The sequence below is a fragment of the Megalops cyprinoides genome, chromosome 6 (genome assembly GCF_013368585.1).
Source record: "Megalops cyprinoides isolate fMegCyp1 chromosome 6, fMegCyp1.pri, whole genome shotgun sequence".
Classification (NCBI taxonomy): Eukaryota; Metazoa; Chordata; class Actinopteri; order Elopiformes; family Megalopidae; genus Megalops; species Megalops cyprinoides.
In genome coordinates this window covers 36556795-36582808 of record NC_050588.1, presented here as the reverse complement: position 1 = coordinate 36582808, position 26014 = coordinate 36556795, and the positions used below count along the sequence as shown (strand labels likewise).

General features: G+C 42.8%; 1 protein-coding gene and 1 long non-coding RNA gene across 3 annotated transcripts in view; both read right to left on the bottom strand.

Annotated features, from left to right (window-relative positions):
* Positions 1-1669: 1669 nt before the first annotated feature.
* LOC118778661 lies at positions 1670-3014 on the bottom strand. Its single transcript, XR_005005010.1, has 5 exons — positions 2925-3014; positions 2677-2776; positions 2481-2558; positions 2210-2362; positions 1670-2023 (listed from the first exon to the last, which is right to left on the bottom strand). It is a non-coding gene; the product is annotated as an uncharacterized LOC118778661 (long non-coding RNA).
* A 7103-nt stretch (positions 3015-10117) lies between these two features.
* LOC118779947 (N-terminal EF-hand calcium-binding protein 1-like) overlaps positions 10118-26014 on the bottom strand; it is a 42315-nt gene continuing 26418 nt past the window's right edge. The window contains exons 5-13 of one of the 2 annotated variants that reach the window (XM_036532298.1): positions 25092-25189; positions 19285-19421; positions 18239-18405; positions 17675-17754; positions 15992-16045; positions 14446-14558; positions 13328-13405; positions 12597-12688; positions 10118-11758 (exon numbers count right to left, since the gene is read on the bottom strand). In XM_036532298.1, coding sequence (XP_036388191.1) covers positions 11730-11758; positions 12597-12688; positions 13328-13405; positions 14446-14558; positions 15992-16045; positions 17675-17754; positions 18239-18405; positions 19285-19421; positions 25092-25189 — 848 coding nt within the window. In that variant the 3' untranslated portion in view covers positions 10118-11729. The remainder of the gene's footprint in view (positions 11759-12596; positions 12689-13327; positions 13406-14445; positions 14559-15991; positions 16046-17674; positions 17755-18238; positions 18406-19284; positions 19422-25091; positions 25190-26014) is intronic. The other variant, XM_036532299.1, reaches the window with a different exon arrangement.

Below are 26014 nucleotides of genomic sequence, written 5' to 3'. Positions count from 1 at the left end.
GCCTTTCTCCATGTGAGAATTTGGCTGGCGATACCTTTTAAGACCTCCGACTACTTCACGAGTAATGCTCGGATTACCGCAAGCTAAAAGTACAGCACATTATTTTGAACACTAGAGGGCAATTGTTCTCAATCTCTCACACACTGTGTGTCACTCAATCTCTCATGCCACCGATGTAGCTTATTTCGCTGGACTTGAGTGCTGCTTTTGACACTACCGACCGTAGTATATTGATTCATGGCCTAGAAAAAGGGTTGGTCTCCCTGTTCTAAACTTGTTTTACACCTGCGTAACAGCCCGATTCTCTGTGCTGCAGGATGCTAAGTAGTGGACACATGCCTTTCTTTTTGGTTGCCGGGACTACTGTAATGCAGTTTTTACTGGGTCGCCAATGAAGGCCACCGACATTTGCAATTTGTCTAGAATACTGTTATTATACTGTTATATTAATATTTTTCAGCTTAGATCCTAAAATGCTGTGCTAGTTAGTACCCCAAAGGTATTGAGGTAGCTTTCTGTTTTTATGCAATGTTTTTTTGGCATTTTATTATGTTTTTTATTCTTTAATTTTATTTTATTCTTCATTTTATCTTCCTTTTATTCATGAAATATCTTTTGAAATATCTTTTAATTACTTAATCATGTTTTTTTTTTTTTTTTTTTACATTTTATTAGAACTGTATCATTTTATTTTTTTATATATATTTTGTAATTTTATCTTCCTTATATCCATCATTTCATGTTAAATATTATTTAATTTTAAATTGTTATGGTTGCATTTATTATGCATATATACATGTATTTTCCCTGTGTACTATTCTGTGCTGCCTACATTTTTTTATGTATTATTATTTGTTTTTATTTCTAAAGAGCTTTGAGATATGTTTGAAATAAAATATTATTATTCTTAAGAATGATTCTCTTCCTAATAATTTATTTAAATCTAAAACTATGTACAACTTAAGACCCTGACAGCTCCTGCACAGTAACTGCATGGGCCTTTACACGGTTACTGTCTGGGAAGGCACGTGGTGGTTTGGGGGTTTGGGGGGGGGGGGGGGTCGGGTTTAGGGGTCCCTGTGTGTCTCCGTGGAATTCTTGTCCTCTTCTCCCTCGCTCGTGGTCACCGCCGATCAGCAGGGTGGCTGCGACAGACACCAGCACAGAACCATACAGCACGTGAGACCGCCATCTCCGATAGGTGAGCTCTTACCTGTAGACGTAGAAGAGCAGGTATGTGCTCTTCTCCCTCAGCTGCAGCACGTTCTCCCGGGAGGACCTCCTGACCGTGCGGTCATCGAACGTCAGCCAGCTGTCTCCGTCCGCGCTGTCACTGACGTAATGACCTGTGCGGTTACAGACGTGTGAATCCATCTGAATCCATATCTGCCTGTGAATTCCTTATTTTTTGTATTATTTTGTCATTACACTGATATTAGTGCATGTATGTGTTTGAATATGTGTGTGGATGTATCTCTACGTGTCTTACCGCAAGTCGTGCTCTGGCCAAGGTGGGACAGGATGCTCTTAACTGTGTAACGACGGTCCTGTGGAGCAGAGCAAAACAGCTACAATCAGAAAGGGTACAGTTACACCCTCCCTTTCTTTTCTTTCCCACTCTCCCTCTCCTTTCCACTCTTTCTCCCTTCCTCTCTTTCTCTCTCTCCCTCTCCATCTCCTCACCTGAGCTCCTGTTTTCTCTCCCTGTCCCATACGGCCCTGATCTTGTACTGCTTCAGGGTAAAGCACAAAACATAATCAGGACTCGTCTCTTCACTTTGACTTACTTTTCACTTTTCCACTAGTCAGCTGTCCTGTCATGTTCTGAACATGACCTGCTTGATGCTCATTGGCTGTGCTATTTGTTTCACTGGTTGCTGCATTTCACCAGTATTTCATAAGCATGCTGGAACTGAAAGACTTATCGTTACCTGGAGGAGGGGCGGAGCCCTTCAAGCTGAGCTCAGTGGCCAGCTTTATCTGCTCCTCCTTGCTAAGGCCGTCTAGAGGTCCAATGCTGTCACTGTAGACAAAAAGGCAGGCAGTGACCAACACGGGGGAAGGAGGAGGGGTTGTCCTCAATTGGTTAGTGAATGGTGACAGTACCGTAGTTGTAGGGATGTGAATATTTGTGAGAACATGGGCAAAGGGTATAATTCATTTGTCTAGGTGTGTGTGTGTGTGTGCGAGCTGTTAAGCAAAGGCTCACCCTGCTGTTCTGTCCACCCCACATGGAGCCTCGATATTCTGCACACAGTGCAGATTTAGGGCAAGCTCCTGGGGGATTTGCGTTCTGTTTTCCAGCTTCCTTAAGTTCCAGCTGCTGTCAATGCTGAAACGTTTGAGCTGTATCACCAGTACGCTGTGCAGAAACATGAAAGTGAGTTTAGCACTAGTAACAAATGGCTCCACTCATAAGCGATGCTCTTATGCTGGATCTTTCAGACATGCTGAAAGTGAGGGGATGAGGTGGTGCTTACCGAGGGAGGGACAAGAGCTTCATACTGAGAGGCCTGTTGCCCAGGACACCTTTCGCAACGGCACTCCACCTGCGTCGGCTTTAGGGCACAAATCACAGCACAACATCAGCACATTGCTCAGAGGGAGTGGCCAGTGTAGAATGAACAAGTGAACGATGGTGCTAGCATACTGTGTGTGTGTGAAGGGGGGGCTGACCTTGAAATAGTGTCTCAGGCTGTCATGGAGTGTGCCCTGGGGCACTATGTCCAGGGACAGGTGGCTGTAGACTTCTGTCCTGAACACCTGTGCCCCACACCTGACGGAGACAGAGGGAGAACCACAGTGAAACATACATTAACACTTACAAAGCAAACACTGATAGTTTTACCTTACACAATGACATCAACTGAACAAGACCACAGCTAAGACGTGAGTAATACTGCACTCCAGTGGGGGGTGCTTACCTGCAGCAGGTTCTTGTAACCTGCAAGCGGAAATCAAAATTTGATTCCACAGGGCAGGCATGGGCATCCAGGGCACCTCTCCTCTTCAGGGACTCCCACTCTTCTTTCAGCTGGGACAGAAGCACACTTAAAAATTCGTGTGCATCCTGCAGGCCAAGAAATATAGATACCGTGAGGGATTGAGCACACGTTAGGCAGGGAGCAGTGAACTCATAGGGTGTGCGTGAGTGCATGTGCGTGTGTGTCTCATCTCCAACCTGCTGCTCGTCCCCGCTGAAATCTCCAAAGCCATTCGCCACAGCCATCTTGAAGGTCCTCAGCAGTTCTGCCTTGTGGTGCATATTAGCACTGGCCCTTGCTGAGTGCACATCTGAAAGAGACCTGCAGGGGGAGATAGAGGGACATCTCCATACTTAAAAAGGTGGCTCCCAAGCTCCGGCCTCCCAGCACCTGGCCTCCTGATCTCATCGATGAAATGGTGGAGGCCAAACAGACACTGCAGCGTTGCATTCATGTAGCAAGTGCTGCCGATGTTTGGCAACCTGTAGCAGAAAAGAAGACATGGATTTTAGTCTTCACTTCTTGAGTACTTTAGACTTCCATCTGAGGACAGAGTGGTCTTTATCTCTTTAACTTCTGCTGACATGGTCCGCACACTGATTTCATCAAAACCAGAAGTGAATTTGCCAAATGGGGATAAAATTCAAAACTCTGAGACAAGAATTGGAGGGTAAAGATGTGAAGTAGCTAACACTTAGTATTACACTTGTATTACAATTTCTCACACAACGCCTTAAGCTGTGAAAGAGATCTTCACATTCTTACCCCAACTGAGTGTCGTCCCTTCGACACCTGTTCCAGGCCTGGCCTCTGATAGCATCTGGGCGGTGCAGGGAACCAGATGTGCCGTGGTGAGAACTTGCTGGGACGTTTGGAGACTTTGGTGTCCTTTCTCTAGGGACGTCCCAGATGAATTCTCCAGCGATGGCTGTTGCTGATCTGTAACAGGGCAAAATCTCATTTTGAGTGATGGCAGCAACAGTTAAACTGCTCTCACACAGGTACATAGCCTCACATGTCTGCCTCTCTGTGTGCTCTTCAATTCTGATTACTGATAAAGTTCAGTTTTCTGTTGGAAAGTGTTACTAAGGATTACTATCTACAGCAATACAATTTAGATAACATGTACTGTGGAAAAGGTTAACCAATTACCTTTCCTTCGGCGCTGACTTCAGCGTGTTGGTGGTGAGAGTGGGAGATGGGGACACAGGGAGAGGGTTTTTGTGCCCAAGCGTTGTAGGCTGTGGGCTGCAGGGAGGGAGATGGTTTTGGGGGAATGGGTGTAGATGTATTAGAGGGCAGCTGGGTGGGGGTGGGTTTAGGGGGGAGGGGAGAGATTTTAGGCCATTGGGTGAGGTTAGGATTAGGGGGGAGGGAGGAAGGTTTAGGCCATTGGTTGGGGGTGGGTTTAGGGGGGAGGGGAGAAGGTTTAGGATGCAGGGGTTCAGAGGTCTGGTAGGGCTTGGGAGAGGGCTCAAAGGAGACCTCAGGAGAGGGCTCAGAGCAAGGCTTGGGAGAGGGTACACAGGGGGGCTTGGGAGAGGGTACACAGGAGGGCTCAGAGGAGGGTTCAAGGGGTACAGGTGGTGAGGTGGGAGCGGGTGGAGGGGGAGGGAGAGGGAGAGGGAGGGGACAGCGAGGGAAAAAGGGTGAGAGAGGGAGAAGGGGGTGGAGGAGAGGTCTGACAGAAATTTGATTTCTTCCTTTTTGACCTCTTTTTCTTCTTGCTTTCCTTGCCACCTTTGGCTTGAGCCTCAGAGGCAGAGGAAAGGGAGGAGGAGGGTGTCTGGGAGAGGGAATCAGAAGGGTTCGAGGACAGGGAGGGGGAGGGATCTGAAGCAAGGGGAGGAGTGGGACTGGACACAGGGAGGGTAGAGGGAGAGGGTGTGGGGCAGAGAGAAGGAATGGGAGAGGGAGAAGGTTCCGGAATGGGAGACGTAGAAGGTTCAGGAATGGGAGAGGTTGGAGGTTCAGGAATGGGAGAGGTAGGAGGTTCAGGTATTGAGGTGGAAGAGGGTGGAAGGATTGTGGAGGAGGAGGAGGGAGAGGGAGGGGACAGCAAGACAGAGGGAGAAAGGGTGAGAGAGGGAGAGTGGGATGGAAGAGAGGACAGCTTTGCTTTTGACCTCTTCTTCCTCTTACTCTCCTTTCCATCTTTGCCTCGAACTTCAGAGGCAGAGGAAAGGGAGCGGGCAAGGGACAGGGAGGGGGAGGGATTAGGAGCAATGGGAGCGGTGGGTCCTGACATGGGGAAGACGGAGAGGGAATAGGGAGCGATGGGGCAGAGAGACAGAGGGGATGACATGGTCAGGGAGGGAGAGGATCTGGAGGAGGGGGGAGGAGGGAGGAGAGAGAGATTGGGGAGGATATGAGGAGCAGGGTGGGAGAAGATGCGGGGAACAGGGGAGCGCATATAGGGCACACGAGCGGGGAGGGTGCAGAGAACGTGGAAAGACGTGCAAAGGGCACGCTGGGACAGGGTACAAAAAACACGAAAAGACAGAGTACAAACGACACGATCGGAGAGGGGGTACAGCACACGGGAGAAAGAAACAAGGACATGAATGGAGCTGTGGGAGAAACGGGGATGAGGGAGGGTGAAGGTGTAGGGGACAGGGTGGGGAAGGGTGTTGGCAGGAGTGAGGGGGAGGGCGTAGGGCACAGGGTGGGGAAGGGTGTTGGCAGCAGTGAGGGGGAGGGCGTAGGGCACAGGGTGAGGAAGGGTACAGCGAACAGCAACCGAGGCGTTCGCATGGGCCGGGAATGGTTTAGGAAGGGCGAATAGTGTAAGGTACAGGGAGCTGCTGAGAGCAAGGGCCAGGGACAGAGATGGCACTGGAGTTGAGGACGGGAATGGTACGCAGCCTTTAGTTATTAGGGTGCCTGCCATCTGCTCAGATACGCTCTGGTCCGCAGTGTCATTTGCAGGTGATGCCGTTTCCAAGGAGGAAATTGCCACGGAGATCGTGGGAGGAAGGGGAGTGTAGCATTCCATTGCTGGTGTGCCTTTCCTCAGTTCAGACACGCCATGGGTAGCAGTCTCATTTCCTGATGGGGAAGAAGTTGTAATAACGGAGGAGGTATTTGTCTCCGAGGTGCAGGATGGAGGAGGAGTACAGCTTTCCGTTGACGGCGAGTCAGACACGGGGTTTGCTGTCTCCTCTGCTGCTGGTGGAGACGCAGAGCCGTCCTTGGCCTTGCCTGTCTTTTTTCTCCACCATTTCAGCTTCCATTTCTTCTATCTTTTCTTTGTTTTTTCCTTTTCCTGCACCTCTTCATCATCTGAATGCTGTGCCTACAGTTTCAGAAAGCACACATGCCTTTATAGGTTCTTTATAATCTATTAAGCAATCAGTAAAAAAACAACAAGGATGATTAAATAGGGTTCAGCTATACATACATGTTTTGATATTATTAGATATTAAATTCATGTCAATTCAAACTATCAGAAATATTGAATTTGGTTTCAGATACTCCAAAAATGAGCTCCACACTCCTCTGCTTTAGCTCCAGACTGCTCCGAGCCCCCACAGGTAGCTAGTCGGTAAGCTCTACGATTTACTTGACAACCAGGTGTATAATAAAATCATAAAATGACGGCAGACAGATGTAACCTACCTTTTACACATTTTTAAGTGGATTAAAATAGCCTACCACTTTTGAAAATCATTTGCTAATTGTGTCTTTTTGGTAAATAATAAATACATTTTTTTTTTTTTCTTCAAAAATGGTGATTGCAGTTGGGATTATTTTAATGACTATAAAGACTACAGATCTAGAAACTACAGATGAGAAGAAAAAACAATAAGCGTATAGCAATAATAATGTCTTATTTATGGCTTAAAGGGTACAGAAATGTGTGTGTGTTCTGAGACACCTGGATATTATTCCCATAATTCATGTTGTGTAAGGTATGTATAGACGCCACAACTGTTGCTTGGCCTCACAACACAAGGCTATGGTTCTTTTTGTCTGCTTAAAAATATTAAAATTGAATAAATTCACTAATCTATTGAATTTATATTGGTGCCCTTTTTAAAAGAGTCATTAAGTCTTGCAGTCTAAGCATTGGTGGATTGCTATTTGATCAATAATCTATGTATGTGATTGATTCATTTATCAATTTAGCCCATCTACTAACCATTTGATTCCTTGATTAATTACTGCGTCAATTATTTGTTAAATGGTTTGATTTATAGATTCAACAAGTATCCTCCATCATAGAACTATGACTGCAAAATCATCCCCCATCTGTGTAAACTGCAATGACGTTTAAAATTGTCTAATCGGTTAAAAAAATCAATTAATAAACCTAATAATCAATCACAATGATTTTCCATTAGAACAGACAGTTCTGATTGTACTTAACCAGACAGCAGCACAAAAACAACTGCTTCAAACGCATTCTGGTAATTGATCACTTCGTAAATCGCTTTGGAAAAAAGCGTCTACCAAATGAATAAATGTAAATGTAAAATGTAATGATCGATAGACTCAGATAATCTCTCTGATAGTTACGCGACAATGATTACATTTGAGTTGGTAGCAGATAAATATATTTCTATAGGGTATTGTGGCGTCATATGTGACCTCACAATGCCACATAAACGTCAGTGATACTGAAATTTGGTTGAGAAGGCCCATTTGGTATTGTGATGGCAGACAATCGCGCACTCTCAGCCAATAAAACATAATTCTAATCACTAGTGTCGTGGCAGATATTCTACTATTGTATGGTAGACATGTCAGATATGAATATCTGTTGTGTGGTCCCTCATATTGTAAACGTTTGTGCACCGCCACAAACCTTTCAGAGCTAAAACTGTAACGGTATTTAAACCGGCATGACAGCACCCTTGTGAGCGTGCTAAATAGCTAAGGAGGGCTGTGCAACTTATCGAAACAATAATAGTACAATAGTACAGTAAATAGTACAACCTTACAAAAGATTTGGTTTTTATATCGCCAACAGGTAGCCCATCACATCCGCCTTAAACGCTTGTCTAATTTTCGCCAATGATAATTTATACAGGGTGGTGAAGCTTATTTTAGGGGTCTCTGCTTATTAACGTTATGACCATTTCTTACCTGGTACTCACTTCTGCCAGTGGAAAAGTTAATAAACCGTTGAAATTCAAAAACAAAAGAGCAGAAATTATGGTTCGGATATAACTCACAATACTGCAGCATCATAACCAAAGTTTCACCTTTCAGCAACTAAAATTCAGGCATATGGTCGATAGGGGTGGCTAGATCTAGTCCTTTCGTGATGGTTACGAAAACTAGAAATGATCGATTTTCTCCATAGAGCTAACCGGCAGTATAGCCAACCGTTATATATACCAGCCGTTACCTCAACCTTCCACTACATCGCCATCTTTGCCATATTTTTGCAACCGCAACAGCAAACTAGATAACGCGTTAGAGCTAGAGTCCGACAGTCAGAAATGAAGAGGTAAACGTCAAAGACAACTTCTGTTGATTGAGGTTCAGTCTAGCTAACCGCCTATTTAGCAATCCAGCTGCATTTCTTGGCACCTTGTTAACGTTATCAACATTACATTTTTACCACGTAATGTCTTTGTGTGTGTGTGTGTGTTTTAGCTGTACTTCGGTATTCCAACATACCTTTTGATGACAGGTACAATTTCTGGTTGTCTTTTTATATGCAATGGACACTATACAGCAAAACTCTGCCTCGTAACGTGAGAGCATTTTGTTAAAAGTGTCTCCATGACAACTTGAACTTTAACGTCTCGCTGATAAAATGAAGTGGATGTGCGGCCCCTGCCTACAGATTGCATCGATCGTTAATAACGTTGAAATTAGTTAATTAATAACGTCAAAGCCGTATATGGCTGCACTAGCTGGCATCAAACGTAAATACTTTGAGCGGGGTGGCGAACATGTATGGAACAATAACTCAATTTACTTACCAGAGTCGTTCACCGATTAATTACCTGCCAACACAAACTCTTATCGCTACAAGGGTACAATTTTTGACGGACCCCTTGCCGACTTTCTACTGACCCCAGGGGTCCAAGGATCTTAGTCTGAACTCTGACGAAAGTCAAAAGTGTATTTTAAAATGCATGCAAAATCAACCATGTATCGAGGGCTAGCTAACGTTAACTAGAAAATGTTTGGCGATGCATCATTAGTGGACCTCATTAGCCCCGTTAGCTAGCTTGCATAGATATCTAGCTAATTTAAACTAATTTGAACGTTAGCGTCGCTGCTCACTAGTTAACTGGAAAATTTTTAACTAACCAAAGTTACTAAATGGCTGGCTGGCTAGGTTACATGTATGGACATCAAGTGTCACTACGAAATGCACTTGAGGACGTTAATTAGCCTAAAAGTGGTATAGTGCTTTAGTGTTAGGTTGCAAACAATATATAGGTTGTCTATGTAGCCTAACACCTTTCTCTTTTCACTTAAAACCCTTTCGCACTTAACTAATTTTATGCTATGTTACGCGTGTTACGTTGCATGGTTCGTTATGTTTTCATTAGCGTTACTAAGCTTCTCATAGTTTTAAACTTTTAACCTACAGATTTTCTATATGTATTTTTTAAAATGTTTAATTGCCGTTTCCTCAAAGCTACAATTAGCTAGAATTTTTCCAATCTCGTGTTCTAATCGCACTGTTTTTAGCATACATGCTAAACGGCTAATCACACCGGTGTGACCGTACGCGCGAAAGGGTTATGGAGATCATCATATCCAACTCATAATCAGATTCAAAGCAAAGTGGCAGAACATTTCTACAAAGGCTACTGGGAAGTGGAGTCCAAGAATATCATGAGCTGGGAGAAGGAAAAGAAAACGAATTAAGTGCAAAACGGTCTTTGCATATGCTGTGTGGTCATACGGAGTAATATTGAAATTATGTGTTTACACGTATTTATTGAGGACTATTTATTGGGACTGCCAGGTTCGTTTTTTTTTTTTTTTTTTTGGTATAAGAAAACCACAAACCTGTAACTTGGATGGATGGCATACCTGCTGTCCCGATACAGTGACAATTTGTGAGGCACGCTATGATCTGAACTTATCACGCTCAAGAGATGCATACATAGATGACAGCAAAACATTTTGTTTTTTAAGATAGCTACATTTATTAACGGGAGTAAACAATCATCAATCATTAAACAATCATATTGTCAGTCATTTTAATTCAAATGTAAGTCTTAATATGAATTAAAACAACGAATACAAGCTCTGAGCGATACCTTAATTTTAACAGATAACGTTAATGATTTCAAATAAATAAGCAGGCAAATGGTAGCAGTACCGATGTGCGAAGTCACAGCTGCTAGAAAGAAACCTCAGGCGTATTTTGTGTCAGAATGTTTTTTGCTCATTTGTTTGCAACATCAAAGCTGTAGGAAAACATATTGCCCCCTTTGATAAACTGAGTTTAGATTAAGTGTTACAGTAGTTCAGGTTTACAGGAAGGACACAAACACAGAGCAAATCACAATTTTTTAAAATTGAGGAAAGCGCACGCACGTACACCTGTGACAGTTTGGTGAAATCTGGAGATTAAATTTCTTCCTCGAGATGAAAGTTTAATCAACAAAAATCTAAAAATCAGTGAGACCTGCTTGGGAAACATTTTTTACTAGGACAATAGGACTACGCTACGGTATGACGCATTTTAACTTCACTTAAGTAACCACACTGATTACGCAGCTCAAACACGTGCATGTTACCCGCTGTAAAATTACACTATACGTTTTGTAATACACAAGCTTCCTCAACACGTAAAATATTCCCCAATAATGCTCTTCATAAATTGTTTCAAAATATACATACCAAAGATATGGACTCTCCTTGTTGAATCCAAAACATTAGGGATTCTGGACCAGTAAAGACAGGTTATATCTAAGGTTAACACACAATATTTTCTTATCAATTGTAATATCAAAACCTCTGTAAACACAAAATCAATACAGTTCATGAGGCAAGGCATTCCTGACAGAAAAGGTCATAACTTTATTTTGATACTGTGCCAGCGTGATCACATTTTGTAGCTACTAAGCTATCTCTGCTGTTACTTTGTTGATATCAGTTTGAAGGATATTATACAGGATTACTTCAAATGCATACTTTTTACAGCTTGCATATTCTCTAACAATGTACATATATGCATCTTAACTGCCACAGTTTAATTCAAACACATGACTCTAAGGCCGAGAGTCCAGGACTCCAAACGCTCCAAACAACTGTTCCTTATTGGTGCACTCTCCTTCAGTAGCAATGAACGTGGCAACAATGACATACACTGTAATCATGCTATGCTATATTATTAAAAAACATATATTATAAGCCAGAGCGTACCAGATGTGCACTCTTTGACAGACCGCGGAATTTAAGGTACTGAGCTACAGTGGCATGTCATCTTTCACTGAATTCAGAGAAATCCATAAGTCCTACTGCAACACAACCATTTCACTAATAACATCAGCTCTTGTCTGGAGAGGGATTTTCTTTTTATCTGATTCGATTCAAGCAGTTTTAGGTTTGGGAATGCGTATGCATCCATCTGCAGAAGTGATTCATGCTCTTCTATTTTCAAACGAAAACAAACACATGAATTCAGCGCGTTGTCTTCGAGGCAGCCCGGAACGTTGTCACACATACTTAACGATGTCATTATAGCCTGGCACAGACGGAACGCAGACTGGGATCTCTGTGCTGTCCTCCCTGGCTTTCAGTGAGAGTGGCTGCTTATAGCTGTCAGTTGCCATTCATGATCCACCAGGAGGCTGGAAAAAAGAGATTTCATTAGGGTCTGACAGCTCATTCGCAAAGCCCTTCCTGTCTGGTGCTTAAGCCATGCCTTTAATGTCAGATTTTGTACCTGACCTTTGTACCTTGTGCTTCATGGTTTTATTATGTTAAGTTTCATAGGACCTCGTACAATCGATCAATGTCCAGTCCTGACAAGCCCTGCACACACAAGGTTCACCGTTGTAGTGTTGTCTGAATGTGTAAGCTGCCAATCACCCCTGATGTGGCTGAGACTGCTGCATTGGTGTGCCATATATGTATATATATATATATATATATATATATATATATATATATTTATTTTTTTTTTTTTTAATTAAAATTTTTAGTATCAGAAAATATAACCAGTTAATGAACTATACACAATTATCAGGGCTTGCAGGAAAAAAAAGAGATACAAATAAGCATGGGTTGCAAAAACATAAGCCATGAGCATACAGAAGAATCAGAACAGAGCACAGAAAATAAGATGCAGTAAAACAAAACTATTCTTTAGTAGACCATTCCTTCAGTTTGCTAGCTAGACACATTCAACAATAGTGTTCCAGGCCTTTATGATCCTGTTCGTTGCTTGCTCTATTTATTTTTGCTGTAGAGCATTCTAATAAAACCATACTTCTAATTTCAAAAAGCAATATTATTTCCATTGGTCGTGTACCATAGATTTCTATTGGTCTTGTACCATAGATTTTGATTGGTCGTGTACCATAGATTTTGAAAGATCACTGCCAGCCCTGTGTTTGCACTGTTCTGCTGCTGTGGAATCTGCATACAGAGGCCATGACAGTCCCTTTGCCCGGCCTTGTCACCCACCTGGAAGAAGCATGGTGGAGACCGCTTCCGGGTCCTCCAGCATGTCGATAATGCAGCGCTGGAAAGTCTTGCTGGCGTTGGACTGCAGGTAGCTGGGAACAGAGAAAGATGTTTGAGTCAGAGAACCCCGCCTGCTGGCATGCTGCATCTGAGATGACAACACTTCAAACGCTTTGGAAACGGTCTTCTTGCTCTGTGGTGTAGGGCTCCAAGGCTAGGATCCTGATTCAGACTCTGTTTAAGTAATAATTCAGTGGACTGAGAGAACAAAGTCAGAGGATAACTTTTTTTTTGTTTGCAGTATTTCATACAAATGGGTTCAAATGTAAAAACACAGGTGTCATAATTATTAATACATACATTCCCAAGTTCTACAAACCAGAACAAGTGTGTTGTAATTGCAGTTTTAGTGTACTTTTATTGTATCTTTACATACATTCATTAAGTCAAGCCCATTTCTGAGGTATTAGAAATGCACTCCTCGTCTCTGCCCCTCCTATGTAGGACTTATGTAAGGGTTTTTTTTTTTATTTTTATACAATAGTCAGTGAGAATACAGCAGCCGCAGGGACGTGCCGCAGACGAGAGGAGTGAAGCGTTAGAGGAGGGAGCGGAGCCATCTGCTCGATGGGAGAGGAGGAGGCCGTCTCATCTGCCGCCTGCTCCGAGCCAACGCAGCCCGAAACCCCAGATGCTCCTCACGCGGATTCCCCCCCCCCCCCCCAACCCACCTCATCCAGGAGAGCCGGTCCTGCCAGAACTCATGCATTATGAAGCAGCATCTCTCCGGAAGCTTCTGGATGGACACGCTGTGCGAAGACAGGGAGAGCCAGTTAGCCAACCTTCTGGCAGGCTCCATACGGAGCCTGATCAAAGATATTCTTTTTTTGTGATGCCAGTCAAGGCGGGGGTAATACCTCTCCTTATGGATGGAATGCAGACTGGTCATTCTTCAAGAGAGTCGCAATAACTTACTAAAATCTAATTGGCCGTTTAAGTTAAGTGGTGTAAAAGTTGGTAAAAGGGAGCAACAGTTCGACCATTACATAATGTACAAATAATTCATGGCACGTTATCACACATGCATGCAAAACATGAAAACTTGTGTAAATAGCTTTTGCATTGGAGATAAACTGCAGGTAAAGGGCTTTTTTTCTGCCATAGAGGAATGTACTTCTACAAGTGAGAAATGATTCAACTGTTTGCTATAAACTATGGATTTAGGGTTCTTCACTTCCAAACATACACCGTCACTTTCTGTGGATCATTGCCTGATTCAATCATAAATTGTTCCTTGGCATTAGAAAATGACAGTTACAAAAGTCTCTATCCCTAAAACAAAAGCGTATTCCTATTGAACATCTAATAATAACCAGCCTTCTGTAGTCTACTCTGTAAAATTCTTAATGAATCTAAAAATAAGTTCTGTAATTAGTGTTGTTGTGATACTTTTGTTTCTTTTTTGTCTGTTTCTCATTCTTCTGCTGTTTTCTTCATTAAAATTGCTGACCTACATTCTCCTGTTTTGCCTGCAAGGCCTTGCAGGGCGCCCTCCCCCAACCAGCGCATGAATAAGTTACATTTTTAATCCTGCGCTGTTCTTTCCACTGCATATTTCAAACTGAAACTACAGACACTAAACAGAAATACACTTGAGTCGTTCGTTTAAATAATTCTAACAATCCCTGCATGAGTTCCAGCTCTCCAGTGCTGCATAAGCGTTAGCCCTGTGTGTGGTCAGATTTTGAGGAGCAGCCACTTGGCAAGGAGGCAGTGACATAGTGCTGGTCAGTGCGAGTGGTTCCCGGAGGCTGACACAGCTCTGAAGCTGTCTGGCAGCGAGACCCACTGTAAATTGTCGCTCTGGTTTGTGGTGGAGTTGATGTATCTCTTCAGTGCTCGCTGGAACTCCTCGACGTCCTTCTCCCGCACCGACAGCTGTCTCTGGACCAGCAGGATGTTCTGTTGGCGACAGAACAGAGCCATGGATCCTTGCTGGCCACCCCCAGGGACTGTGATAAGGGCAGGGAGGATGAGCCAAGAGACAGCATTAAATGCAGTCTCGGGTGGAACACAGCATAGAGTTTGCCTCTTTTTTTTCATTTTGCTTTTTTAATTCAATCCTTTATTCAGGCAGGAAATCAACCCACCTTGTGCTTCAGGTCGAAATTAGATTTGCAGTTCCAAAACCTCCAGGACTATGGCCTTCAGAAGACTAGAATACTCTGTCCCTGTTGCTAAGCCTGCAGTTTCGGTATTGGGTACCGGTCATTGTAACGTGGGTAAGGAAATAAAGGACGGGAGATATGATGTGTGGGAAGGCAGTGCGAAATGGTCATGGCACAGACCACAGAGAAGAGGTCTGGGGACCAGATGGAACACTACTGTTGTGTGTTTGATCACAGTGCTGGATCTCAGCGTTCCACTATGAACACTGTGCATGAATCAGATAGGTGGAGAATCTGCAAAGCAAGTGCAGTATGTAGTGACAAAAAAATACCTTTTCAATTACAGTACCAGTCAAATGTTTGGACACACTGACTCACAGAAGGGTTTTTCTGAGGATTTTTACTAATTTCCACATTTTTAATAACAGTAAAGACATTAAAACTATGAAATAACACAAACGGAATTATGCAGTGACCAAAAAAGTGTTAAACAAATCAAAACTATCTTATATTTTAGATTTTTCAAAGTAGCAAAAACATAATTTTTTTTTTTTTGAAAAAAAATCATACATAGGCATCATCTTCACTATTTATATTTGCCTAAGAGACAAATTTCAAACACTTAAGCATAAATCTTTAGATCAAAATATCTTTAAATGCATGTTTTCCATTATTTTAATCAGGCGTGTCCAAACTTTTGACGGGCACTGTATGCCAAATCTGACAGCCAGGTTTAGCTCTCCACCCAAAGCTGGTCTTTCCCAGTGAGGTTTTGTGTTCTTTATTGAAATTGCATGCCACTTGAATTTCTGAAGAAAAACCAGAATGGAAAAAAGCATGTTTACATTTTAAACTGCACCAAGGAGTGATCTGTGACAACACCAATCTTGTGAGTGTTTGGTTTGATCTACTCAGCATTTATAAAGTACCCTCTACATCGACTTGGGATGTACTGCGTGCCCTAAAAAAAAAAAAAAAAAAAAAAGAAGCCAACCCCTTTCCTTTTCTTATTGATACATGTATTGCCATTTCCGGAGGACGTGAAAATAATTTCAAACTCTGATTAGATGTTCATCCCAAATTGCAATAAGGCAAAACTGCTGACCATTTTCCAGAGAACGGCCCCTGCTACTTGTTAAGTCTGCCCTGCAGATGGTGTATAACGAGCACTCGGAGAGCTCGGGCGGAGTAGCTACTGAACACACACACACACATACACACACTCACAGATTTGTACGTGCTGGCCAGGGTGTCCTCGTTGAGGGGTTCCAACTTCGGACTCTGAAAACGAGGGGGACACGAGTTCAGCGAAACAAGGAAATCTCTTTCCAAACATGAGCTGAAGAGCAGCCTCATGGGAAAACTGGCAGCAGAGGAGTATTAAGCCCTTCTAGCTTTAATATATTCCTCAGTTTCTGCAGGGATGGAATAAGAGGACATAATTAAAGTCTCATGGGAGTGACTGCATTTGCTTGTGGCTGGCAAACCACAGCTGTAATCACATTTGTACTGTACTAAAACAGCATTCGAGTCAAAACAAAACGTAATGGCTCATATTTCATTGTAATGCAAGTCCGCATGTAGGACTTTGACTAATTGTGCATCAAACAAAGAAAGCTTTTGCATATATTATGGGATGCTGCATGTTTGCCTTATGTTCTGAATGCAGTGATCAAGTCAGTTGTATTGACATCATGCGTGTATCTACACGTCCTGTGATTTCCCTTTTTCGTTTTGCTTTTTTGAATTTTCCATGAATGTGGTAATGATTCATCCAGCATTTCAGTCCACAGTTTTCTCAGGCAAAATTTGAAACGTCTTGGGTCCTGACATTGATTAACTGCAAGTGTCTACTGCCTGGTACCTGTGATCATTAATATGTATTAGTTAAAATATCATATTCGTATTATTATTGTGGGAAAAAAAGACCAAAATTACTGCTATCCTACATGCATTCTTTCCATAAAATAGCTGCTGAATTCTCCTTAGTAGTGTCCAATTCATTTTCATCACAACAGCAATGTAATTCAAAATTGAATTAATATGATTAAATTGAAGGTAACAGGAAAGTCATTAAGTCTCCCTCCCTCTCCCTGCCAGAATCAATGTTCAGTTTTGAAGTAAGGAACTTGCTCTCTTCAGATTGTGAATGAGATCAATGGCACTTTGTCTCTGTTTGTTGCTCTTTGCTTAATTGCAGAAAGTACTTAAGTTATTTTATCCCCTGAAGGGCAAGTACAAAAATCCACTTTGGAGCTGACACAATAACATATGGACGTGCCAACAAAATGAATAAACATGAAGATGAAATCTTCACCGGCACGGACATGTTTCCCCCTCAGTGTTTTAAATTTTATGGATTTATGAAAAACACTTTCATTTTTTTTTTTTTTTTAAACCTTGCCATAATCACACTTTTTTTTCATCAGTTTAACCTTGGTCAGTTTGTGTGCACGGGAGTGTGTGTGTGTGTGTATCTGTTCAGGCATTGGATAATTGGTTGATTTGGCTTATTAATCCCATTTAAGATGTTCTGAAAAAAGGATGGGAGGTTGTTAGAAGGTGGGAAGCAAGGCCAGAAAATGGAGTTTGTTAACAATAAAAATAAATATTTTAGAAGTTTTGATCCTTGTTTTAAACAGCTTTAGTTCTTGTGTCCACATTTATATCCCTTTTCCTCATGCCCGTTTACCTTGTATTTACTCATAAAAAATGCATCAATTGTACTATTTCCATCGCTGTGTTTATAAAGAGTACCCTTTCTATCTGAGAAGCCTCAGCTAGCCGTGTCATACAGAGCCCTTCTGTCATGACCAGTTTGTGTTTTCTCGATGACAGAGTGCATTTTAGTGTTTGGTGGGGGTAAAAGTGGGGTATCAGTTTTTGAATGTATGCTGCTCATCCACCTACCTGGCACTCCAGCTTGTCAATCAGCTGCTGGAGTCTGTTGATCTGGGAGTTCCAGTTGCTGTCAGGCTCCACAGTGACTCCTGATGGGGGGGGGGGGGGGGGGATTGGAATCGGTTTAGCACTGTGCTCCTGAGACGGCCCTCGCCTGCTCTCTCGGCCTGGGCACACACGCATCTTTCCCACAAAGAGCAGGACGGCTCAGCACCGAACATTTCAGGTGTCACTGAGATCAAAGGCTTTCAGACATTCCTGGGTTACTTTTGCACCATTTTATTATTATTATTATTGCAGCGATCATGATGGCATTTGCAGAGTGATGAAGCCTTTTGCGGTTTGGTTATTTGATGGATATTTTAATAAAGGGCAATCTCCCTGGAATAAGAATTATGCCCTACATTGCCCATTTTCAAATATCAATTCATGTGCATGCAAGACAAGGCTGGGGGGGCGGGTTGGGGGTCAGTGGTGGGGGGAATTAGAACGATGACCCCGTTTAACAGCACGCCGCTGTGGACTAACCGCATGTACCTGTGGCGGTGTGATTCCCAGCATGCATTGCTTTACCTGTGGTGAGCATGCCTGAGTAGGGGTCGGTGGGTGACAGGCACAGGTTCTTCTGGGTCCGACGGCCACACCTCCTGGTGCTCCTCAGCTCTGACAGCTCCTCGGCTTTCTTCATCTCCTTCCTACGGAACAAAAGGGGGGCCTGGCTGTATTCCCCTGCACCTAAACTTTACAGACCGAAACGAGCTGTCAGAGAACGCTGACCGGAAATCAAGCAGCTTTCAGGCAGCCTGACATTACCGCGTGGCGAACGGCAAAGACTTTTAAGGTCAGGGCCCCCTGAAGTGCAGCGGATCCTCCGGAGCCTGCAGGCAGAGACGGTGTATAATACCCAGGTTCTCACACTGTGTGTCTCTCTCTCTCTCTCTCTCGCAACAATGCAGGCACCGCGGTGTGCACAAATCTCCACCCGGGGGCAGGACAAAGACAGTGGCGCCCTCGGTCGACCTCTGACTCATACTGCAGACTCAGAGTTACCCTATTATGTGCACGAAAAGGTGGGCCGACACCCGCAGAGGGTGTCTCTGCGGTCCAGCTGCTGTGCGCCCTTGGCTGGGGGCAAAGAATTTATGCAGGGGCTGTGTTTTTGGATAGAGAGAAGGCAGCACAAATTCAGCAGTTGATAAAATTAGCAGAGGAAAAAAAAATGCATAAGAAGTGAAGAAATATAATACTTGCTGAAATTCACTACTCATTTTAAAAGGTAGATGGTGACACAATACAGAGGGGTGTGTGCCATTCTAAGGTAATTCATGCCTGTGTGAGGGATACTCTCTGAGCTGTGTGAGATCGTCTGTTTTCTTGCATTCTATGCAATTTCCTCTCATGAAACTTTCTAGAGATTCTCCTCAATGTCCCTTCCTAATTGAAAGTATTACACATCAAAGCAAACAAGGGAAGATATGAACTGGGATGGGATATAAATATAACTCCACAGATCAATTAACCACTACAGTTGAAGTTGGGAGTAATTGGCACCACGGAATTAAGCTGATGCTCGCGAGTTAACTCCCTCCAATCACGTCAATGTAACGCTTGACACTCACCTTCCTGGGCAGCTTTGCTCCTCCACGGCCTCTACAGCGCACTCTAGTGACACTTGCAGGGAGTGCAGCTGGCTGGAGGTCTCCCGCAGAATGAAGCGGGTCACAAACTGACCCAGCACAGAAGAGCTCTGGTACTCCTGACAACAGAAAGGGAAGGCGCAGGTGCTCTCAACAGTCCTGCAAGGCCGCAGCCGATGAATCCCGAGAAGACATTTGTCTCTCCCGCGTGACCTGTCTATCGACCTGCCCTGACGTCATCTCTCAGAGAGAGCTACATGACTAACACGATTCAGTTCTGTTCATTTTGCCACATGCTGAAAGAACTGAAAGAGCAAAACAAAGCCTCAAGACAGCTGAAAAAAATGGCATTATGTAATGGTTGTTTTTCTTATTCTTTTATTTGACTATCCTCTTTATCCATAGCCAGTAAATACTTTCTAATTTCTAAACTTCTAATACTTCAAATGTGGTTTAATTTTAAGAAGAAAATATGATATGAAGAAGTTGCTATTCATACATCATAAACCTGCTACTGGATCACTGACTGTTGAAAAACCTGACCATCTCCATATTGCTAATATAACCCCCAGCTTTGCACAATTCTTTAAAAAACACACACTTTCAGAGAATTGCTTTTACAGTCCTTTAACATTGTTCTTACTTTCATGAGACTTCTTACCCTTTTTCCTGTTTAAACTGGTTTTATTATTTCATTTCTTTCATTTTTTTGTTCAGACCATTTTAACTTCTTGTATTTATTTTAATCTCTTGTCTCTATAATTCACTTTTTGTTATTTTAATACCTCTTGAATTTTTTTTTTGTTGCTGTTGTTGTTTCATTTGTTTGTTGTTTCATGTGAAGCACTTTGTACTATTCTGCTGGAAAAGAGCTATCTCATAAAGGTTATTAGAATAATTATTATTACAAGGATACAATGCCCGCAGGCGGCAATAGGCTATCAGTGTGTGAGTATCATTTTGCTGTAAAATGAAAGCATTAATAACAAGATTTTCCCATGTTCACTTAAAAATTAAATTCAACACAAGCACAGTGGTGTCAACATGTATTCATGGAGGATGGCTCCATAGTAATCCCACTGAGAGTTCATTGTTTGTTGTACCATTATTTTCTACCATTACTGCAAACAACTCTAAATCTACCCTTCACTTGCCAGTGCTATTGTCTCCGTTTATGCCCCTTTCTATATCTGCTGTACTTTAAGGAGTTTCCCTGTCTCATTACAGACATTACATTTATGCATTTATTTTCATCAAAGTGCAGCATGGGTTATGATCTGGCATTGTCTAATCTGGTTACAGAGTCAGCAGTGTGGGTGAACTGAATAAGGCCCTACCATTGGAATTCAGGGAGAGCAGCCTGCTTGTGCTCCTCAAGAGGAAAGCTGTCTAATTCTGTTCTGCCCTCAGACAAATGACCGGTACCAAGGAGGCTGTTCATCGCTCCTAGCACCTCCACGCGAGTCTCTGAGCTTTCGACTGCAACTGCTTCCTGACATGCTGATGAAGATGAGAGACAGGAGAGTCTCGATGGGCATGAGAGTCCGCCCAAAATGAGCAGTAATGAAGGCAGGGGGAGAAACCCTGGACATTTAGGGGACACCGAGTTACCCCTCTGCCCCTTTCCCAGAGGATGTTACGAGGATTGAGGGCCCTGGACGGTGTCAGGGTTAGTTACCATCATTGCTTTCCTCAAAAGCAGTGTCCATCAGACAGAGCTCCCTGCACTGTGGCCACCCTCAGAGCTCGGTCAGGGTTGTTTGTATCACTCTGGCTCTTAGCGTCAGGGGAAGGTGAGCTTCAGAGCACTCAGTGCTTAAGGAGTAGCTCAGCGTGAGGACACCACTGCAGCTCCGCAGGGGCTCGCTGCATTCACTGTGGCAGGTACCGTACTGAGCTCCCAGGAAATGTGGAGAAAGTGAATTCTGACAATCTCGCAGTTGCTGTTGCTTTGGATTTTACGATCTAGGTACCCTTTAAAACAAAGCAGCCTCATTAACAAAGCACCCTCGTAAAGCGGCTCATGGACACGTAATGGACGTGAAGTGGGTCAGTAAGCGAGTTTTGAACCGATGTTGTTGCTGCTCAGTTAAACCCTTACAGCCAGTGTTGTTACCAGTTGAGCTAAAGGCAATTTGCCCCCAGCTCTATTGCCAACAACACAAGCTAATCAAGTATCAGGAAGTGATGTTACCACTAAAACCGCTCTGCTACCTGCTACCCTACTGGCTTTACGCGGGACTCCCACAAGCCACAAATTTCAGCTCTGTTACAGACACACTTCCAGTGTTCAACTGGGTTGACTAATGATCTATGTAAATGTAATATTATGCAATCTGTGTCATCTTCTTAAAATTCTTGGTACATCTGACTACACTGCTAACCTCCTCGCAAAAAGGCTTGGTGAATTTTGAGAAAATGTCACCCATATTTTAAATGCTAGCATTAATAATACTTATGAAAAAATGACTTATGAAGGTAATGAATAAAAAATATGATGAGCTTCAAACTGAATCACACCTGACACCTCACAAATGAGACAAATTACAGTCCTGTTCTATATGGCTGGAGTGGCCAACTCCAGTTATTGAGGGGTACAAGGGGTACAAACCTAACTGACCAAATTAAGTTCTTGTTTGAAGTTAATATGCATTCAAAGAATAAATGATCTGATGAAGTACTTCAGCCTGCAGGCCTCCAGACCCTTGAGTTCCCTCTATTATGGCCTAAGGTAAATACAAAAGTCAATGAAAAAAATAACTTTTTATTCATGCTAGAACACTAGTCTATATCAACAACTTGCAGGCAAACCACAACATGTTTACAATGCCTAATTATCTACTCTTGAAAGTTTAACAACAACTCATTACAAAGTCCATGCATAAAAAAAACTTAATATTCCTTCTTCTTGGCATGCACATACACACGCAAACACATTCTAATTAATTTTGGAAAATAGCTGTTAATGGCTAATTAACACATATGCTCAAATTTACAGGAAACGTTCTAATTTAAGGAAAATTAGAACACAGAGGGAGACCTCTGGACGGAGACCAAGTAGGCTAAGCAGGGACACTGCATGAAGTGGATTATCCACTGCATCTTACAAAACCTCCATTTTAATATCTTCTACATTCTACATACAATGGAAATTTCAGTGTTGCGTGTAGTGATGAAGGACAGGTGCTATACTCAGTTCTTTCAGACATGCAGTGGAGAACTGTAGCTAAAGCATACACTCTGAGAGCGAAAGTATCCTCATAATTAGGTTCCGCTGCGTGAATGTGTCTCTGAGGCAGCCTTCAAACATGAAGGCATGCTCTTCTTCTCCTCCTCATTCCTACATCTACATGCTTCAATGGCTTTGTGAGAGAGTTTGTCACCAAGAGGCAGTGCGTCATTAGACTAATGTTCTGATCATCAGGGATTAGTTCTTTTCAGTTTTACACATCCTTCCCTTTTCTCTAGGTTCGACATTTTATGCATAATGCACAGCCAATCATACTGTATATTGCATAATCAAACTTAGTGTCCTCCATATTTATTCATACCCCTGACTGATACCACTGGAATAGGAGAAAATGCATGCTTTAAAAGAAAAAAAAATGTATATACTGGATACTTTAAATATTGGATACTTTAATTGGATGCTCTCATTTTACAAAAATCTCGAAAATATGTACTTAATGTACTATACTATCTTGACAGTATCACACAGTGAGTATTCTCCTAATTAAATAAATGTAAACCAGAAAAACACAAATTTACACCAACATTCTCCTTACTGGAGATTCAATAAAATCGCTTGAGACTATACTGTGGCAGTCAAAGGCTTCCTGTTTCCCTGTTGTATGAAGGAAGGTGACACACAGAAGAAATTCATCGGTAGCATGTTTTTTTTATAGTCAAGGTCAGGGAGCTCTCTGAAGACAGCAGGCAAATGGTGATTAACCTCCACAAGTTGGAAGATGTCTAAGAAAATGAGAGAATTCACAATAAACTGAATCTCCCACTCCCTATTGTAGTAGCCATTGTCAAGGAGCATAAGGCTACTGGTACAGTGGTGACCCTGCTAGGAAAAAGACGCATATATTTTGCCACTATGGGATGTGAAACAACCAATTCGGGGTCCAAAGCATTCATCCAAATCTACAAAGAAATTATTAACTGAGCACGAAACAAATGTTACCTAACTATGTCAATCACCGGACCTCAATCCAACTGAACATCGGCTTGACCTCAGTGAAGCAGTTCACATAAAACAACCAAAAAAATGTGAAGGACCTGCAGTCCTATAAAGATATAATATTAATAGAAGCAGAACAAAAATATAAAATAAGTAGATTTTATAGCATATTTTTATTCCTGTGTAGTCAGGGGTATATGTAAACATGGAGGGCACTGTAATGTAAGAATGACCATGGCTACTGCAGCCAATAACACCTGAGGAGGGAGTCTGGCTGGAGCACCGGAGTGCATGCGGTTTCCATTAGGGCTCTCCTCTAAATCAAAGCCGTGCAGGCAGGGCTATCATTGGCTGGTGTCGCCAGGGGAGGAGAGCGATGCCGAGGGACAAGGCTGTGGAAGGACCTCCGCTGACCTTTCACGGGGAGGACACCCTCCCGGCTCCGGCTGGGGCCCTCGTGCTCCGCCCGCTCGTAAAGCCTGCAGCCACCATCCCTCTCCCAGCGGCCTCGTCAGCGGCCAGTGCTCCGAGCGGCACCGCACTCCCCGGCACGACGTGCTGCTCGTTAATTTAAGTCACTCACTGGCTCATCGCAGCTTTCTCGCTGCTTAAACCCGCGGTCTCGCGAAGCGTGTCGGATAACCCCCCCCCCCCCCCCCCCCCCCACCTGTGTCCACTCACAGTGCTAGCATAACCACAGGAGGGTGCCACGGTCAGGAGCGTCTGTGACACCTGTCAAACATGTGCGTATACGGCAGGGGGCGGAGGACTCAAAACAGCTGTCAGGACAGCAGATGTTTTAAGACAGCCGAGAGCATTAGCTTTACATACTGTTAGATGACAAACGGCTCAGAGGTCTCCAGGATGCAGCGGCAAGGGGCTTCAAACTGACAGAGACTGATAGGCAGACCTTTCTTCTTATCCCGGCGAGAATAAAGAGCAGAGCCTGCCTATTTTCAGCCTCAGCTAAAAAGGACTGCATCTGTCTGAGGTTTTTTTTTTTAGTCCAACTAGTCTGCAGGAACCATATAATTACATGATACATCAGCTAAATAATAATAATTATAATAATTCAACAGCATTGTTTCCTTCTGAGAATACCTACAGTTGGGCTCTGGAAATGATGAAAGACCTTACAGTAGAATTATAATTTTACATAAGTATCTTCCTCAGCTAGTATCTCACTGTAATGTGAGCATCAAACCCAAAGTCTGGCTGGACTTGTCAAGCACAAACACCATATATGGCCCTAACAAGGTCAATAAATGCCACATCCAACTAAGCACTTTTGCCAAGTTCATTTACATTAAATTATTACATTATTGGCATTTAGCAGATGATCTTATCCAGAATGACTTACACAGGTTACAATTTTATCCATTGATACAGCTGGACATTTACTGAGGAAATTCTGGGTTAAGTACCTTGCCCAAGGGTACAACAGCAGTGCCACAGCAGGGAAATCGAACCAGCAACATTTCGGTTATGAGCACTGCTCCTTACCACTGCACCACACTGCCACATTTTTTTTTTCATGAAATGCATAGTACCCTTAAAAATAATGCTTTGATGAGGAAAATCAGCTAAGGATTTAGTGACGTACCTCTTTAGTTTTGTCCATGGCCTTCAAGATGGCGATGTTCAGCTTCTCTAAAGCTGAGAGGACGCTGAGGTACTCGCCCAGGTGCTGAGAGAAGTAATCTGAGCAGGAGGAGGGGAGGATGGAAATTCATCATAAGCCTTGCTTTTGCATTTATCTACACCGAAAATTAAATATTGTTGTGCATAAAATGCAGTAATGAATGATCACCACTGCTTATTGTGATGGAGTGTTTTGCTTTCTGAGAAACTTAAAACATCTCTGTATTTAATACAGAGCATAACATTTTGACGTCTCACTACTGCAGTGCATCTGTGTCTTAAGACAGCTCCTTAATAAAAGAAAAAAGCAAAAAAAAAAAAAACTTGTCATATATCATCCAAAGATCTTAGCATCTGACTGAAATACTGGTTGGGCTTCAAGAACACAGAGGCACCGTGGGGAAATCATATTGCTAGGAGACAGGAGGAGTTTAGCATAATGTGATTCGATCTTGTAAAAATGCCATGTTTTAAAGTCTGACCCCAGAAATGAGATACTACACATATAAAATGCATTAAGGTGAGAATCAAAATAAGAACCTCGGGATTTTTTAAGTTTAAAATGTGCGGTTTTTCAACCGCTTCAGTTTCAGATGAAATTTCAGAAACACTGACAGCTAATGACTGGTGAAAAACAAAAATCACCATCTTTGTTACCTTCAATCAGTCCATTGACCACAGGGCACAAGTTTTCATTCAATGTTGATCACTGACAAACATGTTCGATATCAGGATTAATATTCAGGTCAGGATAATTTATGTTAAAGCACAGTGTTTTCACTTCATACCCCCAGTTTGATAATAGTTAATTAATGATGTCTTTAATTCCTTGAGTTTATAAAGGCCAGATGTGTGCTACACATTGCAATGACTTAGCAGAAAGAG